Source organism: Mugil cephalus, chromosome 6 (assembly GCF_022458985.1).
Source record: "Mugil cephalus isolate CIBA_MC_2020 chromosome 6, CIBA_Mcephalus_1.1, whole genome shotgun sequence".
Classification (NCBI taxonomy): Eukaryota; Metazoa; Chordata; class Actinopteri; order Mugiliformes; family Mugilidae; genus Mugil; species Mugil cephalus.
The window spans coordinates 10,670,179-10,688,975 of NC_061775.1; the positions used below are offsets into that span (position 1 = coordinate 10,670,179).

Sequence of the window (18,797 nt, forward strand, 5' to 3'; positions counted from 1 at the left end):
TCCCCCTCCTCCCTCCATCTGTATTAAACTGTCCCTGGTGTGGATACGTTTTCACGATTCTGGCATGCAGCTGGTTCAACGTGTGTGTGTGTGTGTGTGTGTTAAAGCATGTGTGTGTGTGTGACTGGGTTATTGTAACCATACAGGTCCCCAGAGTGGATTCATTTTCACAGTTTGGTGGTGTGGCTAATGGCAGATTCAATTTGGCATTTATTTTAATCCCAAGGATGTGGAAGTCACGGCGGCACTAATCATAAACGCAGGCGCCGATATCCCCAACACACACATATGCACACACAAACCTGTGTGTAGGTTCCATGGGCAACTATCCAGGACATACTGTATATAAATGTACAGGAAAAATGGAAATGTGATTGATATCCTGCGGTAAGGGAAATGTCTGACATCTTGGTTTGTTGGGGTGCAGATTCATAATTAAAGCTTTTTGTTTTTCTCCATAGTCATTCAAGTCTCAGCCTCACTTTTCTCACCAAAATGTTTGAAGAACAACCAGTGGACCCTGCACACATTGCCCTCTCCGGCCTTGCTCTGGTAAACGCTAGATGACGCTGTTGCACCAACAGCCATTTTCTAGCTGCCAGCAGTCTGCAGACCGACACAGCACAGTAACAATGAATGGTCAGTGAATTCAGCAACATATTCCGGTCACTTCTTGCGGGTAAAACCCTTAAACAGTAAACAGAAAAAACGATTTCTGCTTTTTTTTTGGCCGTTTGTATTGAATAAAGTCTCCGCAAAGACAACGCCGTGACAAGTTTCGCAATTGCTGATGTTGACTATATTCTCAGAACATTTGAGTCCTGTAGGACAAACTGGTGATGGCCAGAGGCTCCAGAGGAGCAATCTCTCGCACGCAACCTGCAGCCGCTCACGCGTGAAAAACCCGCGGATCCACATGAAAGACTTCGCTCCTGGGGAGGAAACAGCAGGAAACGGCAGCATCCTCTAAATCTAGATTGTCCGCCCAACAGACAACTGACACCCATCAAGCCGTAAATTCGGGACAGTTCAGTTCCGTGGCAGTCAATGGCTCTTATCTTGGATAAATATTTGCTTCTTCAGGCTCCAGAAGGAACAAAACAACGCTAATAAGACTTAGTGGGAATTCCCACAACTGATCGGTAGTTTGTGGCGGCGAGGACCTGTGTGCCAAGTAGATATTTCTTGCCACCACCAATGCATAGAACAGGTTTTGCATAGCCGCGCACGTATCAGGGCCCATGATAAAACATGTCTGCACATCGTAGCCCTGAGGGTTGCGTGACTATGAAAGGGTGCTACTGCCCAAACTAATAATTTCAGGGAGCATCACAGTAAACAGTTAGGAAATAATAAGAATGAGGGGGAACCCCGCTCTGGAGGAGTTAGGACTGAGCACGACTGTCTACAGCAGCACACGCACGCATCGTTATGCGATTTCAACTACCTGGCTTGTATAATACAAGCTTAGTAGATTTTATTTGCTGTGTCTATCCTTCTCCTCCACTCCTGGCTCAGAGTTTGAGGGCCAGTCAAACCTGGGAGCACTCTGTCTGGCCCCTGTTTGTTTTTTTCCCCCGTTTTTTTGTGGCGTGCCGCTGAAGGAGTGGGCTGGTTCTGTGTCTTGGAGTCTAGAGCGCAGGGAAGGACAAGAAGAAGAAAAAGAAGTTCGCACCAGTTTTGCCTCCAATCCAGTGGAGGTTTCAATAGCAGCGGCGCGGCAGGGGAGGGACGCACTGCCAGCACTCGGGATACCCACTCACACACTCTCTCTCACACTCACACACACACACACACACATACACACACTCCTGCCCACCAGAGACCAGTTAAATCCGCTAGAAAACTGCAAACGCGCACCAGTGCAGTCGCCTAATCCGATTGATAGGCACCAACAATAGAAGTGAAATCTGAGGGAACTACTGGACACTGTAGAGGACAACGTGTGTTTTGATTTTTCTCCTGATTCGCTTTAGTTTTAAAGCACTTTTTTTTCCACTTGCAATTTTTCAAGAGTGATTTTGAGAACCAGAAGCGCCATCCCTCAGAAGATAACTTCGTCGTTTCATATTCCGAGAGGTAAGATTTTCTCTCTTTATATATATATTATTTTATTTTTTCGTGATTTGCTTCTGGCGTGTTGCGGTGCGCCTGATCCGGATCTTCGAGAGAATTATGTGATCAGAGAAAGGAAGAAACTTCTTCAACTTTTCTGAAGCATTCTGCCCCCCCTTCTCTAAATGTGCATGAAAGCTCCATGTAAATGCAGACCCGGACTCCCAGAGTAAAGTAGTGCCTTTGAAACGCTTGCCAGACGGGGAAAGAGAGGGGAAGAGAGGGGTTTTGCGGTTTACAACTCCGGGAAGTTAAAAGTTTCAAACACATTTCAATCGAGCCTCAACTCGCATGCTTTTTTAATTTAATTTAAAATTTTTTTTGCTCGTTTTGGTTTTGAGCTGCATATCACACGGTGCTGCAGAGCTGATGAACTTTGGAAAATCCTCTTGCTTTTGTGCCTCCCGACAGTTCCCATGCTCCCAGGGGTGACAGCACCCAGTGCAGGCGATTTATCAATACGCGCAGTATTTCTGACTATCTGCGCGCTATGGGTCGCGGAGGAGCTACTCTCCTCCATCAGACTTTTAATTTTAACAAGTTTTCGCTAAAAGTTCATTTTTAATGAATTTTCCTTCCCCTCTGTCGCCCTTGGGTGCTTTTACGCACCTGTGGGAGCCCGGTCTGATCGGAGTAAAGCGCTTAATGAAGATTTTTTTTTTTTTTTAATGTCACCAAAACATTTGTACATATTTGATTACATATTTGACTTGGCAGTGCATTTGTTGTTTTAATTAAACGGATCAGTGCAGACCGATGACAGTTTTAGCTCGCGTTGGGAGTTGTTTTCCTCATCCGGTCCATGTGAGAGCCTCTCAGTCGGTGTTTAATGAGAGACATACCCGGAGTGGAGATTTGAATAACTGTATTTAGCAGCGGGGCGAAGCCACACTGCCTCCCTTCTACTTTCTCAGGAGAATGAATCATGAACAAAAAAAAGTCTTAAAATGGGAAGGTCTGCGTCGCATACCGTAACTAAACCGTGATTTGCATATGAAAACTCTCCGGCTGAAAGAATTCCGCCAGTGTTGCTATAGCCGCTTGCGTCCAGAGAAGTGACAGTCTTCGGCGGTGGATATACAGTCTCCTCTCCGCGCTGGCTTTTGTCACACACCCAGAGTCAGTGGTGGAAGATTAAGGGCGCAAGTTTTTATTTCCTTGTTAAATTATTCATCATATCCACACCCCCGTGCCCCCTCCACCCCCTACCCCCACCCACCACCACCACTACCACCCCCTTGGGCACGCTCACTTTGCAAAGCCCCTCATTATGCTCCCTCAGATGGACACAAGAAGAGGCAGAGCCTGCTAACACAAGCTTCTGAACGGGCTTTCAGCGCTCCCCGTCTCTGCTTCCCCGAGCACGACACACCGGATCATGATTGACTCATTTCCCAGGGCCCGTGCATGTGCGCCCCGGATGATGGGCAGTGGGAGGACGACTTTCCCATGGGGGTGCATTTTCTCTTGTAATCTATAATCGCCCTCGCAGCCACAATGCCAGCACATCAGTCAGAGCCGCTGCCACTCCCCCACCCTCGACCCTATCTGAATGCTTTTTACGCAGAGAGTCGGCCCTGCGACCCGACCCTGCGCATAGAGACATTCCAGGATGCCGTGCTAAACGCAAGCAAGCACCAGAGATGGACTATAAAGAGGGGAGGGGTGGGGCGAGGAAAAGGAAAGGAAACTGGGCTCTACTTTCCGCGATGCTATTGTGCCAGCCTTCGTGGCTCTGATGAGGTGGATAGCTCACGAACTCTAACTGTGAGTGATGTTGTGGATGGCGAGGAGACAGGCCCTGAGTGATGACTTAGACTTATACACAGAGTGGAGCAGAGGAATGCGATGGTTTGGACTCGCAGGCGCACATATACACATATGGATGCACACGCTCACACACACCAGATAGAAATCTCCCTTCTTGGACCGGAGCCCTCACCACAGTCCCTACCAATTCATTAATGAGCTGTTTAGCTGGCCAAGAGCACCAGACCTGATTTGGTTTGGCCTCAGTGTAGAACAGGTCCAGGTCCTGTGTGGTTCCGCCCCCACCCTCTCCCCCACTATGTACTCCGCTCACTCCAATCCCCACATTGGCCCTGAACAGACAGCGGTGATGGAGCTTGCTACCGAGGACCCACCATAAATCTGCCTTCAGAGCTCCTTAAAGAAAACACACAGAGGCTTCAGGTCCCGCGAGCCCATGCCAGGCGTCTTGTTGGGTGGAATCCGAAATGTCTCTTTATTTGTGTTGAAATTAAACTGTCTTTTATTCCCTCCCGTTCTGTTAATGAGCTCCATGTGGCAGCAGGCAGGAGACTTATCCATCTTGACAAGGAGCTGGAGGGAATGAGACGGAGGCCGGTTAAACAAAGCGAGGTCAGGGGCAGTTTGGCGCGCACATGCTTGGTTCATACATGCACACATGCATGACCGCGCTGGGGATGCACGGCCGCGGTCCGCCTCGCGTTCCAGGAACATCCCCATACATGGAAACTGTGCGCTTATAATCAGCGTATTGTTGCTGGGAACGCTCTTGAGCACACACGTGCACACAAAGCTGATCAGGTGGATGAATTTTGTGGCTGGGTCGTTGCGTGTAATTGATATGGTTTTGCTTTAATCTTCGGGCATTATTTTAATTTTGCAGTGGATTGATGTCCCTGCAAAGATTGCATCCATCTGGGAGATGTAAAGACAAAGTGTGAACGTTTTTGTTTTGGCTTTGCACACGATTTGCTAGTAATGACCCCAAATTAGAGCTGGGTCAAAGCTGTTAAAGTAGGAACTCTGTATGATATTCCTCAGATTACACAGGAATGGCAAGGGGGTGGGGTCATTACTTTTGTTGTTTTCAGTTTAATGCTGATAGTGATATCAAGGTCAGCCACGGGAAAGAAGATCAGGACTATTTTCTCTCATTATCAACTGCAGCATTTGTCCTTTACTCCCACTGAACAGCCCTCAGAACATGCACAAAGTTTTCCACCCAAAATGCTTTTCAAATCCTACTAACAGTTAAGCGAAAAAAATTCTAGAAATATACATTAAAAAACAAAATTAAAGGAAGCAGCAAAACAAAGTTGACACGACTGTGGGTGAACTTTCCCTTAAAATGATTCCTTCCTCAAATTGCGATCATACATTCTTCCACATTCTAATTAAACATTAGACTTTATTTGTTCCAGATGCTGCTTTTTTATGTGTTATTTTGGTATGGGAACTTTGTGGCATGAGAATGGTGCAGGGCCGCATGTAAAAGCAGATCCAGCGTGGAGGCTGTGTGACCATGTTGACTCTGCGCTCGTCCATGCAACCGCAGTGACCCAGCACAACTGTTCTAACATTCAGATGTCATCTCCCTGCAATATACAGTAGGCCTAGATTGCGACGAGGGAGTAGCGGGGGAAGCGTGCGGGAGAAGCCGAAAGCTCACAGGGTTTAAATCAGTGGTGTCACATGTGAGGAGCACATTGACGGCGCACGTCAGATGTGCTAATGACAGTGGTGATAAAAAACCCTCACTGTATGAGTGCTAGACATTATGTGTAATGACATCAGTGTGGTGGACAGAGCTGGCTGGGGGGGACCGAGGCCCTTGCTGTGTCTGTGGTGTTTGGGGATGTTGGAATGAAAGGCAGCTCTGAGCAGCTCTGTACATACCACCTCAGCACTGTCTTCAGTATTAATAGACATGTCTTTGTTCCGAGTGACACGTTTCTGAAGTGGAATGAGACAAGCCGAGGCGATAAGGATCTCAACTCTCTGTGAGTCAAACCTCGGAGTACCACTTAGGCGGCTTTTCTTTCGCTCTTTGAAGTCTGGCGGCATGACGGGAGGCTGGGCTCAGACAACAGCAAAGAAGGAGACACTCTGACAGGAGCTGTCAAGGCTTTTCTCCCCTGCTTATGTTTTAAAAGGAACCCAATGTAAGAAATGAAGCCACGTTTGTAGCGTGTGGAGATTCGTCCGGGCCCGAGTGCTCTGGTTTTACTTATCGGCCTCTGTTTAGGGAGACAGCGAGGGAGGAGAACATGTAAGGAGGAGCCAGAAGGGAAGGATATGTGTGCACAAGTGTGAAAGAGATTATTAAGTTGATGAAAAAAAAAAAAACTGTGATCAAGGGAAAGAGACAGACAAGCGAGGGTGAGCAGAGAAAGGGAGAGGGGTCATTAAAAGGACACCATCTCACTGGCAGTAAATGGCAGTAAAGTATCTGGCTAATCTGCCGTCATTACACTGATTAAATCACCAGGGATTTAACGTTCCCATCAGCTGCGATCAATGGGACAAAATCAATAGACAGGGGATACGTGAGAGGCTCTCAGCAACGGTCAGCTGCACCGCGTCCTGAGCCTCAACTCTTAAGCGTGGACTGCACCACCAAACATTTTTATACCAGCGTCAATAAAAGTTAAACGACATGGATTTGGGGATTTTTTATAATAGGCGTTTTATGAAATAGTGTGGTTCCTCAGAGTGCCAAGCAATGTCCCCTCCATCACACATTCCTGTTTGAATCTAATCCCTCCTTCCTCTCTGTGGCCTTGGTGTACTCGTTCCCCCTCTTTGCTTCATGTCTGATTCACTCACTGGTGGTGATTGTGTTTTCAAGATTTTATGTTGCGGGTTAATTAATCCTCAAACTCCCAGGAAAACACATTTAACATGAAGAAGCACGAAGTACACAGTATGTAGAAGATTTTTTAAAAAATGTTTTTTTACAGAAACCCACATTGTTAGCATGTTTCCAAAACCACGTGATTCCCAACAGCTCTGCGTCTTTAGGAAGAGATTTTAGTTTCAATGCCAGAAAAAATAAAAGACAAACATGAAAAAACAATGACTACATAACAAAAAAAGACATTTTTGATAAAGATATTGAGTTTCTAAAATGATTTCATTCAAACATCAAGCTACCGGTACCAAAATCAAGCTACAATCTGAAGTATATTAGCTTAGCTTAATTTAGGATTAAGACACAAAATCAGACGGTTGTTTTCTTTTATCACCAGGTCATGATTGCTTTTACTGTTCAAAGTATTTTATTTATAATTTGGGAAGTACACTTCGGCCTGCTGACGCGTGTTAGCTGAGAAAAATCAGTTCCATCTTATGTTTGTATCCTCAACATTAACCTTCAACTAGCTGTTTAGATTAGCATAGTGCAAAGAATGGAAATAATGAAAGCAGCTTGTCTGGCTCTGTCATAAAAAAAAAAAAAAATGCCTAAAGCAGTTTTTTCTTTTTCATTGCAGATAGTTATGTTTGGTCCACTGCCAGGCACTTTGGGTAACACGGTTATTGGAATTGTTGCAGGGAATTGGCAGAGATCACTTATGCTACTTTTTTATCTGAGCTGCCAAACATGAAGCTCAGTAGCAGTCGATTAGCTTAGCATGACGTGAGCATGGCACATGGGCTTCACTCCTCTGAAGTATTTTCAGTCATCATACCATTATGTTTGGCTTTAAAGGAAAATTTTGACATTTCGGGAAAAGACTTAAATGCTCTTTATTTTCCTTGTCAGAACATTAATCCCACCTTTCATTCAGCTTAGAAAAGTAGGAGACCGCCAGTGGTTAAAAACAATGCCCGCACAAACTTCTAAAACTCACTAATTAACCACCAAAAAACAGTTTTAAATAGCGTAAAAATGCTTAGTTGTGGTTTCAAGGGGATGGTGTGTGTGTGTGTGTGTGTGTGTGTGTGTGCATATTAGAAGTGCCCAGAATAAACCCAGGTTAGCTGGTCTTTATGCTAAGCTATGCTAAATGTCTGCTGGCTGTAGCTTAATAGTTTTTCCACAGACTTTAGAGGGGTGTTAATGTAGTTATCTAGCTTTTAAATAAATCCAGAAATATCCAGCCGATGCTCTAAAACCAAAATAACACTTGGATTCTATTGCCAATATCTATTGGATAATCATACTGTTAATGAGACTAAGGTCGTTTTTCTGTGTCTTTCAGAATGAGACAGTGTAAAGGCTGGAGCGTGGTACTGTTGGTGCTCCTAGGGCTTGGATCTGTGGCCCAGAAACTGCCCACGAGAGATGAAGGGCTCTTTCAGATGCAGATCAGAGACAAGTCGTTGTTCCACGACTCGTCCGTCATACCGGATGGAGCAGAGATCAGCGGCTACCTTTTCAGGGATACGCCCAAAAGGTGAGGGCTCCACAGACAAACAATGGCTGAATGAATGACATAATCCTCGCGATTGAAACTGTCTGCGCGATGCCAAGACTGAAAAAACAAGCCAGTCCTTTGCTGACAATCAGCAAAGAAAACATTGAACTTGTTGTTGACCACTTACTCTAAATAGATAGGAAGCATCAGAGGCTGCTCTGTAAGATGATCTATTATGTCCATGCAAAAACTAAATAATAGATGAGAAAGTGTTTCAGCTCAGAAGAAAAGACGAGAAGGTTGGTGGAGCAGTAATATGTGCTCAAGCGTTACATCCTCTGTCTCGTGCATTTACTCCACACATTATTATTATTTAATGCTAAAACTATGACGAATCGCAAACGAAGGTGCTCACGTCGGCCTATTATTTTCCCAGGTACTACTTTGTGGTGGAAGAAGACAACACACCCCTGTCTGTGACTGTGACACCTTGTGACGCTCCTCTGGAGTGGAAACTCACCCTACAGGAGTTGCCAGAAGAGGCCAGCGGAGAAGGATCAGGTATAATTGACATCAGGCGGTGGTAGAAGAGGTTAATGACACGTTATGTGGAAGTATCACTATCCTCCACGCACAATTAACCTACGCATTGATGCTAGCCTTTGTGTTTTGGTGGGTTTTAATTAAGTCACAGCCGTGGTGTCTAGTCTGACCACTAATGAGGTCTGACTCGGCCCAAGCTGACGTCTATAATTTCAGAGGAGAGCTCTGCTCTAGTCAGCCCACTGAATCAAAGACATTACATCCCTTTACTTAAGCTATCTTGGTCTTCTTAAGGTAAATCCCGCCGTGCTCTGTCTGTCTTCCTTCCTTCTTTCCTTTACATTTTTTTTTTCCCCCTCTCTGCCTCACATTAAAACTTTCTCCATCTGGAGGGTGTCCTTTCAACACCAGAGATCTTGCCAGATGACTTAAGCAGTGGTTTAGAGCGTGGATGTGTGATGTGAGCATATATTTGAATGTCAATAAACGAGCACCTGCGTGTGTGTCTGCACTCGTCTGTCAGATCAGATATTCCGCATGATTTATTGGGTAGTTACACTGTCGGAGACATGTACCTTGCCTCAAGAGAAAAGAATTCATCTCGAACTGGAAGAATAGTGCAAACGTAGGACCCGGGACACACACACAGCAAGTGGTTGAAGTCTAAATTCCCAAGATTTGGTGCAGCAGCATTTCAGCCAGTGAGCGTGTTCCTGTCTTAGCAGCCATTTTTTTTGATGTCTCTAGTGGGAGTAGATCTTTGAGCATTAATTTTTAGTACACCACAGAGCACACTCTCTGGTTGACAAACATAATATTATGTTTTCTCGCTCAAGCAGGAATAAGAGCTGAGACTGTCTCTCTCACATAGAAACTACAAGGCGCCTCTTTGTAGCACAGCTTCATCGGAAAGGCCAAGTGAATGCTGGCCTGTGATCTTTGGCGATGTTTGGAGTGAAAATATGGCTGCCATGTGAGGGGGGGTGCTAATCGTTCATGAGGGTTGCAGAGCTTCATCATGACTTCACAGCGTTAAACATTTTTATTGTGGGTGGAAATTTTTCTTTCATCAAAGACGATGTTAAGGAAAATATGGTAAAAGGTCAACAGTACAGATCTCCCAGAATTAGTAATGTCAGTTTGGATGCAGTGTCAAGCAAAGGGCTCATGCAGTGCTTGTTTGGCTTTGTTTTCCAGGAGAGCCTGAACCTCTGGACCAACAGAAACAGCAGGTGACGGTAGACGATGGCACAGAGCTCTTCTCCTACAAGGGTAATGACGTGGAGTCCTATGTGGCCACCAGCACGTCCTCTGGTCTCTACCAGCTGGAGCTGTTGTCCACAGAGAAAGACAGCAACTTCAAGGTGTACGCAACCACAACTCCAGAGTCTGACCAGCCCTACCCGGAGCTGCCTTACGACCCACGCGTGGATGTGACTGCACTGGGCCGTACAACTGTTACACTTGCCTGGAAACCGACACCCACGGGCTCTCTGATGGGCCAGCCGGTCCAGTACTGTGTAGTGATCAACAAGGAGCATAACTTCAAGAGCATGTGTGCTGCCGAGGCTAAAATCAGCACAGATGATGCCTTCATGTTGGCTCCAAAGCCCGGTAGAGATTTTAGCCCATTTGACTTTGTGCACTTTGGTTTTGTTCCCTCTGACAATGGTTTTGGCAAGGACCGAGGCCTCACAAGTAACAAGATCTCCCGGGCCTACACAGCCAAGCCCAAAGTATCAGACATTCAGAAGGTGTGCATCGGCAACAAAAACATTTTCACCGTGTCAGATTTAAAACCAGACACGCAGTACTACTTTGATGTGTTTGCTGTGAACTCTGCCACCAACACCAGCACAGCGTACGTGGGAACCTTCGCCCGCACTAAAGAGGAGGCGCGTCAGAAGACGGTGGAGCTGAAGGACGGGAAAGTATCGGACGTTTTCATCAAAAGAAAGGGCAGCAAGTTTCTGCGCTTCGCTCCGGTGTCTTCCCACCAGAGGGTCACCCTGTTCGTCCACACATGCCTGGATGCCGTGCAGGTGCAGGTGAGGCGCGACGGCAAGCTGCTGCTCTCCCAGAACGTGGAGGGGGTGCGGCAGTTCCAGCTGAGGGGGAAGCCCAAAGCTAAGTACCTGATCCGCTTGCGGGGCAGCAGGAAAGGGGCCTCGACTTTGAAGGTGCTCGCCACCACACGACCCAGCAGCAAGCAGCCTTTCCCTTCGCTGCCGGAGGACACCCGCATCAAGGCCTTTGACAAGCTGCGCACCTGCTCCTCCGTCACCGTGGCCTGGCTGGGCACACAGGACCGCAACAAGTACTGCATTTACCGCAAAGAGGTGGCCGACAATTACGGCGAGGAGCAGAGACGCCGGGAACAAAATCAGTGTGCCGGGCCAGAGACCCGCAGGAAGTCAGAAAAGGTCATGTGCAAGTATTTCCACAGCCCGAACCTGCAGAAAGCTGTGACCACAGAGACCATCTCGAGTCTGGAGCCAGGCAAGACCTACCTGCTGGACGTTTACGTGGTGGGACACAGTGGTCACTCAGTGAAATACCAGAGCAAACTGGTGAAAACAAGGAAGTACTGCTAAATGACTCTGCAAAGGATAAATCTATTATAAATATATATATTAAATAAGTTTATTTAACTCTAAGTGATATTCTACTAAGGAGTGTATACAGACTGACTACTCACACAGCTTATGGGCCTGTGGCAGTGACTGAACTGTTTGTAGAGAGAGATATCAACCTGTATATTTATGTTTACATTTCACCGTGGCACGTCTGGGTGGCCCATAGCGTGAGGCGCTTTATTACCAAGGCTTGTCGTCTTGACATCATGTTGCCACTGGGGAGGAACTTCAAAGAAGATCATCTTTCACCTTGTATGTTTCTTTGTTGCTGCATGACATTTGCTTTTGTCCGTCATATTTGTCCCGTCCTTCGGTTTCAAATCACGTTGACTTAGGGAGACACGGTAGCCGCCCGCTTTGTATAGATCTCTCACTGCATATTCATTACATGTCTTTAGGATGAGTTTAAATTATTTTATACTTTTTGTCTCTCTTTTTGATCGTTTGTCTTTATTGATGACAGTAATAACCGTTGCAAGAAGATTCCAGTTTTATGAGGAAGTTGTCGTAGTTCAGACATTCCCTTATGTATCTCAGCCAGTGTTTGCCCTAGAGCCCATCTTGTAAATGTGTTCTGTGCTGGAGATCTGTGTTATTATCACTGTATCGCTGTGTGTGTGTGTGTGTCACATGTACAGAGCTGTCCTGCCAATATTCATGTACATAAAGACTAAATATAGAACAAGTAATCCCTGTGTCACCCTGGGTGTCATGTTCTTTTGCCAAGTAGTTAACGTGAAGATAAAAGAGCCGACTGTATATTGTGTTTATAGACTCCCGCACCTAAATGAGGGTAAGCGGAATATATATGATAGAAGGAGGGATTTAAAATGAGATCCTAGAAATGATTTGCGATAAGAAACGACCAACAGAAAAGGACTTATTAGATGAAAATAAATTGAAGAAATAAATGCCTACAGCTAAAATGGAAAAGTATTATCTCTTGGCGCAGTTATTTGCAATGAACATCGTCAACATACATATGGTAAATTCAATTTTGCATATTTCTTTTGGCATTTTTGGCGAGTGCATTTCTTTGTTTCTGCCAGAGAAGCATTCATGTTCTACAGGCCGTACAGTATGTTGAACTACAAATAGCCTAAGTACAGGACGGTTGAAAGCTTGTTTTAGCTCTGGGTTTGCTGACCATCTGTTTCACATGCTCCTCTTGTAATCTATACTTTTTGTATATAAACAGTCAGACGATGTTACTGTTACACACACTAATCTCCTCAAAGATGAAATACAATGCTGTGGCTGCACCGGATGTTACGGATTAGGAAATTTGCATCTCATACATGAAATGATGCATGGTGATGAATGGAGGTCTGATAGAAAGTCGGTTTCTTTCAGTTTAAAATGACTGAGATAACTCTTGACACGAACTGTTGAAGCCATTATATGTTGGCAGATATTATCGTTTTATGATAAATAGAGAGGGGAAAGAGTCACTTACACGGTTGCTGAAAGAATTGTTGTCCACGGGCCCAATTCATCCCTGCCGCTGAAATTTTTGGCCCCGCGTAGAAAACTATTCTCTTTTAGCTTGCATCAAGACTTTCACGTTTTTTCCATAAATCTACAATAGATAATGTAAATACACCATTTACTCTATGTAAATCCTAAAATTTTGACATTGCAGCATTTATTAATAGCCAGTCACTCTAATCTGTCCTTGGCTAACTTTCCAGTGAAACTTTTTTTCATTTTTTCAAGCCACACCATGAGTAGTTTTCAAAAAAAAAAACATAGATATTATGATTATTGTATTTATTTTGCCAAATGCGTGTCAAATATTTTTTTTCCTGATGCTCTATTTACCTAAATACAGTACATAACACGGCCAATAAGGTACAAAAAAAAAGAAACACTATTTATGACTGTTTATTTAAGACTACATTTATGCTAGCGTTTGTTTTTAGCCATTAACAGAGTCTGTACTTTGTACGTGTATCACTGCCATGTTGTTTTGGCATTTCAAAATAAACACGTTTTAAGGTTAACTGAAGTTTTCTATCATTAGTTAACATAAGCCACCAAGAACTACTATGCTAGTCATAGTGGAGACGTTAGCATTTCAGTGGGAGAACCTCAAATAAGATAAGAAACGTATTGGTCTAAAGCAATAGTTTGGAATGTATAAAAAAATAACAGGCCACCATGTCTGAAACAATCTTTCCCTTCACTCAAATTTATCTAATAAATGCAAATGCACATACCAGCTTTACTGACAGTTTCATTATGTGCACATAAAAAGTATTTAACCTGACCATTTGTAAGAGAGGGAACCCACACTGAAGGGCTCAAGGGCACTCCAGCCACGGCTGTAGGTGGGATTCAAGTACCTACCCTCAAAAAACACCAATTCTGGGAGAACTCAACTTATATTACTGCCTGGTCATTAGACACACTTGACCACAAAGATGCAAAGAAAAGGGGCAGGCACACATCAGTGCACATGTCCACACGTGATGAGTAGTCACAGGTGAATGGAAACACTCTCTCTGTTGTGGCCAAGGAAAGCAGCTGTGGCTTGAGAATTGCCATGTTTCCATCCTGACCCTGATTCTGGGTAGCTGCTCCCCGATTCATCGCCCCAATTCCCTGTCAATCAATGGCTCCTGGTTGAAAGAAATGCAGGGAAGCTCCACCTGGTTTCCATTAACCTGCCGTTGCCCTGGAATAATGTGGAGGAGCTTCCAGGGAGCTGTGGGAGCGTCATGGATACCCCTGTAAACTGCCACTAATAAAGAAGGCCAGCTCTGCTCAAATGTTGCCCTCCACGTGTGAATAATATCTGCTGGGAAGCTTTGAAGAACCCCCCCCCCGCCCCTGCTCTCTGGTCAATTCAAGAGGTCTAAGATGGAAAACATCTAGGCACTTGTGTTTTTCCAACATGCATCAGGAGATCTCCTCACAAACACTCGAACATGAGCTTACAGAGAAACCTCTATCCTAGAGCTAACCATCTACTGGGCTCCCCGTGTTTATCTTTTGCGTGGAAATGAGTGCAGTGCTTTCATGTATGAGTTTTGTATATATGTGTGTACATGGAGCAGGGCAAGGAGTGGAGACAGACATGTAGGGCCCGACTAAGTGGCGGAGTAATCACCCCAGTGCACGGAAGAGCTGGCTCTGATCCTGCTGTGGTCCTTTTTATTCACCACCAGATTAGATTTAGGCAGATGTGAAGTTAAGAGTGTATGAAATTAAATAAACATATGCTGTTTATGACGCCTCAATTGAACCAAGGTTATGAATGCGATTGACTAACTCACTGTGTTATAAAGTGTAAGGCGTGTTTTTTACATTAAGCATGAATAAAATAGTATTATGGAGAGCCAGATGCTGTGGGTCAAAGGTATGGACAGCTTATTGGAAGTGTGACGCTATACAGGCAACAACAAACACTGGGACCTAGGAAACAGCAAAGACTAATCAATAGCAAAAGAAAATGGCTCCAAACATCAGCTGACGCTGAAGCTCATAGCGGTTATGACTGATGTGCAGTCTGGTTCACTTACAGCCTTCATCTGGGGTCATGTTATCCAAGTTCAGGAGCTGTGATGTGTTTGTCGTGTTGATGTTTTCCAAAATGGTGGTCATGGCAATGTAGCCTATAGAATTGTTCTGATAAATATGAATATATCTGAAGAAAATGTAGATATTCTCAAAAACATCCTCTTTTTATCATCGCCTTGCATTTCCTATATGAAGTTACCCAGTTGTTAGCATGCTAATCTATTAGCTTCTGTACATTCCAGACACCAAATGTTCTCGCGACTTATGAATGATGCTGCCACTTGAAAGAATTTTGTGGACGCAACTTCCCCTGTCACAAACAAGTTACTATTTACTAATATAATAGCCACCATTAATAAGATTTGCTCAGCTGTTTATTAAGCCGCTAGCTTAATTAGCCAGGAGTTAGCGCAACTATGAAGAAGAAAAGCGAAAAAGAAAGCCCGTACCTCTAAAGCTTAATGATATATTGTTTTTTTCGTGTTTGGTTATTGTTGCTGTAGCTTCACATTTAACTGACAGATGCCAGAGTACTATTCATTCAACAAGCAAAGTTTAGAAGGGGTATTTCCCAAATGTTGAACTATTATTAATCCATTAAAGTAGACATGAAGAGTTAAGCAAAGAAAAGAAGAAGGTCAAAGAAAACACGATTTACAGAAACTATGTAACGTCATTAATTTGTTGCAGAGGTCCCACCGCCGCCCTCTCTTTAAGGAGGGCTTCAGGGCTTGGCATTCGTGAGCGTGTTTTGTGTATGTGTGCGCGAATGCACTTGTTCCCCAACTTGAAGCTGAGTGACACTTTTGGACAGAGATGGTGAAAAGAGAGTAGAGGCTCAAACAGAATCCAAACAGAGACAGACAGCAAACAGACGGACACGCTGGGAGGGCTTTGAGAGTGACTTCTGTGGCGGAGAAAAGCAGGAAAACACTGTTGTCCGTAAAAAGTCCAGCACTAAATGAAGGGCTTCTGCCGTCTGAGGGGTTGGTGCAGTACCAGAGGGCGGTTAAATTAAATGATTCGCTCTCGCAGTGGTACAATGTGTCAGAAATCTCTAAACTAAGCAGTGCAAAATGAAATTATGAGCATATGTGCATAGAGAGGGAGCCCTGGCTGGGAAGTAAAGAGGAATAGGCCATGATGAAAATGACTCCACTTCAGCGGCTCTGGGGATAGATCATTATTGCGGCTCTGGTCCAGACCAGCTCTACATTGCTCTGATTTAGCAGAGGACCAGGCAAAAAATTAGAGGCTTCCTTCCAAACCCATCCTGACCGAGAGCCCATTCCCAGGAAGGGTGGAGAAGGACCAGTAGCCTTCGGGCATTACTAGTCTCAGCTGATCCCCATTAGGATAACTGGCACCTGAATATGACTTTTATTTAATTCTGTTGTATATTTAACTATAAGGTCAGTTCCATTATCATAGGCTGAGCAGAACAGTCTTGTACTCATGATGCACTTGAGGATAAAGAAACTGTTTGGTCCTATTACGTCTGCACTTGGATGCGATTTCTGTGTGTGTGTGGGTGGGTGGGTGGGTGTTGATGTGTGTCAGTCGTGTGGACATGCTGTGTGTGTTTGCGTGTTTGTGTACTCGCTGCCATCGTTCCCTCCTGCCCGAGCTGCGTAGGGGTGGTCCCCCCGGCTCTCTTGTGCTCATGAAATCACTTCTAAGTGCCTGTAATTTCTCACGCTTCATCAGTACTGTAATTTCAAAAGGCTCCCTCTGAAGACCCTCCTTCACTGGCGACCCGGGGTTGTCAAATGAAAACATCATTTATCCAGTGACCTCGGAGCTTCAGGAAATGGTTTGCTGGCTATTCAGCGACAGCCTTGAAATAGGGAGCTGCGGTGAAGGACTGCGGGGGTTTGTGAAACATGAAACAAAAGGTGGTCTGGCCTCTCAATCTACAGTATCAGGTTTGGGAGATTTCAGAAAAATGCGCACATCCATTTGGAAAATCTTGTATGGAACCATTTGTATGTTTGCCAAACTGAGGTTTTCCCTCAGTGAAAATATTTACTTAAAAAAAGAAACTCTGAAAGTATTTATTTCAATGCAGTCCTTTCCTTCTCCATGTCCTAAATGTGGTTTCTGTAGTTTTTGGACCTCAGAGACTCAACTGGCAGAGCAGTCACTGAGGTTGCTCAGTTCCAGGGCTGGGTATGTTCAGGTTCAAAGCCTTGGTCCTGTGAGGCTGAACATCCAAAGGTCTCTGTCTGGCTGAAGATATCATAGCAGATTTCTAAGTCCTCAGTGCATCATTGTCTTCTAGTGTTGCCTTGTACGCAAGGCTCAGCTGGTTCTTTGGTCCACTATGGACCAAGAGGATGAATCCTGGTGGCTTTTGGCCCTGCAGACTTTTCCTCCACTTTGTGTCACTGTATAGTTCATATATAGTGTGTTTTTCAGTGAATTATGTCTAAGAATAACGGATGCATTGCCGTACACTGTGAATTATCTGAGCAGACCAGAACCGACTCTCTGTGCCTCTGTGACCACATCTGGATTATCTGCTCATCTTGTGACGGGGTTCCTACTTGAAGAGAACATATTCCGCGTGTCTCTGTGAGCCTTGTGTGCAGGTGTTGGAGATCAGAGCTGGTGGGGATAACCTCGGGATCTCAGTGAAAGCTGAGTGAAAGTTAATGGGTTGGAGGGTCCTCAGAGGGCACAGGGGAAAAAAGGGGGTCGTGACATTTAATCGTCCTGCCCCGACAGGCCAAAGCACTGACAGGAAGGTCAGGGAGGGGGGGGCAGAAAATGGACCAAGGAGGACATGGGTGGAGTAGAAGCACACAAAGGCCCTCTCAGTGTAGTGATCAGGCTTGTCACCCGAGTGTAACCCTCTCCTATGGCTTAACTCTCTGAAATACATCAGAAATATGACTCCGGGTCATTGATGACAACAACCCAAACACAAAAGCGGTCTGGGGGAAAAAGATCCCTACTGAAGGACATGTTTACCCCTCATTTTGAAGCATAAACCCTATAAAATAGCAGCCAGGACAGTCAAGCACTCTAGCTCATTGCCTCTGATGTAAACATGTACACCATGATTCAGTCTTGCTGTAATTGTCAACCAATGCTCGTCATTTGGACCAATCACAGAGCAGTTGGGCATAGAGCCACAACACAACAGGAAGCCATTGGCATAAACACAGGCCACAAACACAGTAAACAAAGGCAAGAGAATACTGACACAGTGCTGATTAAAGGAGGCAGGCATTTGCTGAGGAGGTGTTCAAAAAAAGAACATACACAAACAGCCAGTGATTAGAGATGATGCTAATCTCTCTCCGCAGGGTGAAAGTCAACACATCAAGGTGAGCGGAGATGAAAAGAATACGACGGAGGTAATGCAAGGTCAGTTTGCGGCCGGATAGTTCCATTTCTCACCAGCGTATTCATTATTTGCGGTTGCGGTGAAACGCCATCCATTGGAGAGTCGGGAAAAGAAAGTGATCTGGCATTACTCTGTGCGCTTTTATTTTGAAATGTCATAACTCCTTCTCCTCAGTGTCCCATGTCCAACTTTAAACTAGAAAAAAGTACTTTTACCGGTAAAAAGTCAATGTGGTGTTGGAACAGAAAAAATAAAAAAAGTATTGCCGTGTTCACATCGAATCTTAATCCTCATAAATAAATAAATATCTTCTTAATATGATGCAAAGTTTACATGGAATATAAAAGATAGGGCTTGAATATGTAAAGCAGTATCTTATTGTTTTATCACATCAGTACTGAGAAATGGTTTCATAAGACTGGATGCCAATGAAGTTAAATATTGACCTTTATTTTACTTGCAATGTGAAAGTATTTACAATCACTCTAAAGACACCATCTA

General features: G+C 44.7%; 1 protein-coding gene across 1 annotated transcript; it reads left to right on the forward strand.

The window, feature by feature from the left end:
• Positions 1-1,637: 1,637 nt before the first annotated feature.
• Positions 1,638-12,111, forward strand: ndnf (neuron-derived neurotrophic factor). The gene is made up of 4 exons (XM_047588062.1): positions 1,638-2,079; positions 8,088-8,282; positions 8,680-8,804; positions 9,984-12,111. The coding sequence occupies exons 2-4, from the start codon at positions 8,089-8,091 to the stop codon at positions 11,378-11,380; spliced, it is 1,716 nt and encodes a 571-aa protein (XP_047444018.1). The 5' UTR covers positions 1,638-2,079; position 8,088; the 3' UTR covers positions 11,381-12,111.
• The last annotated feature ends 6,686 nt before the right edge of the window (positions 12,112-18,797 follow it).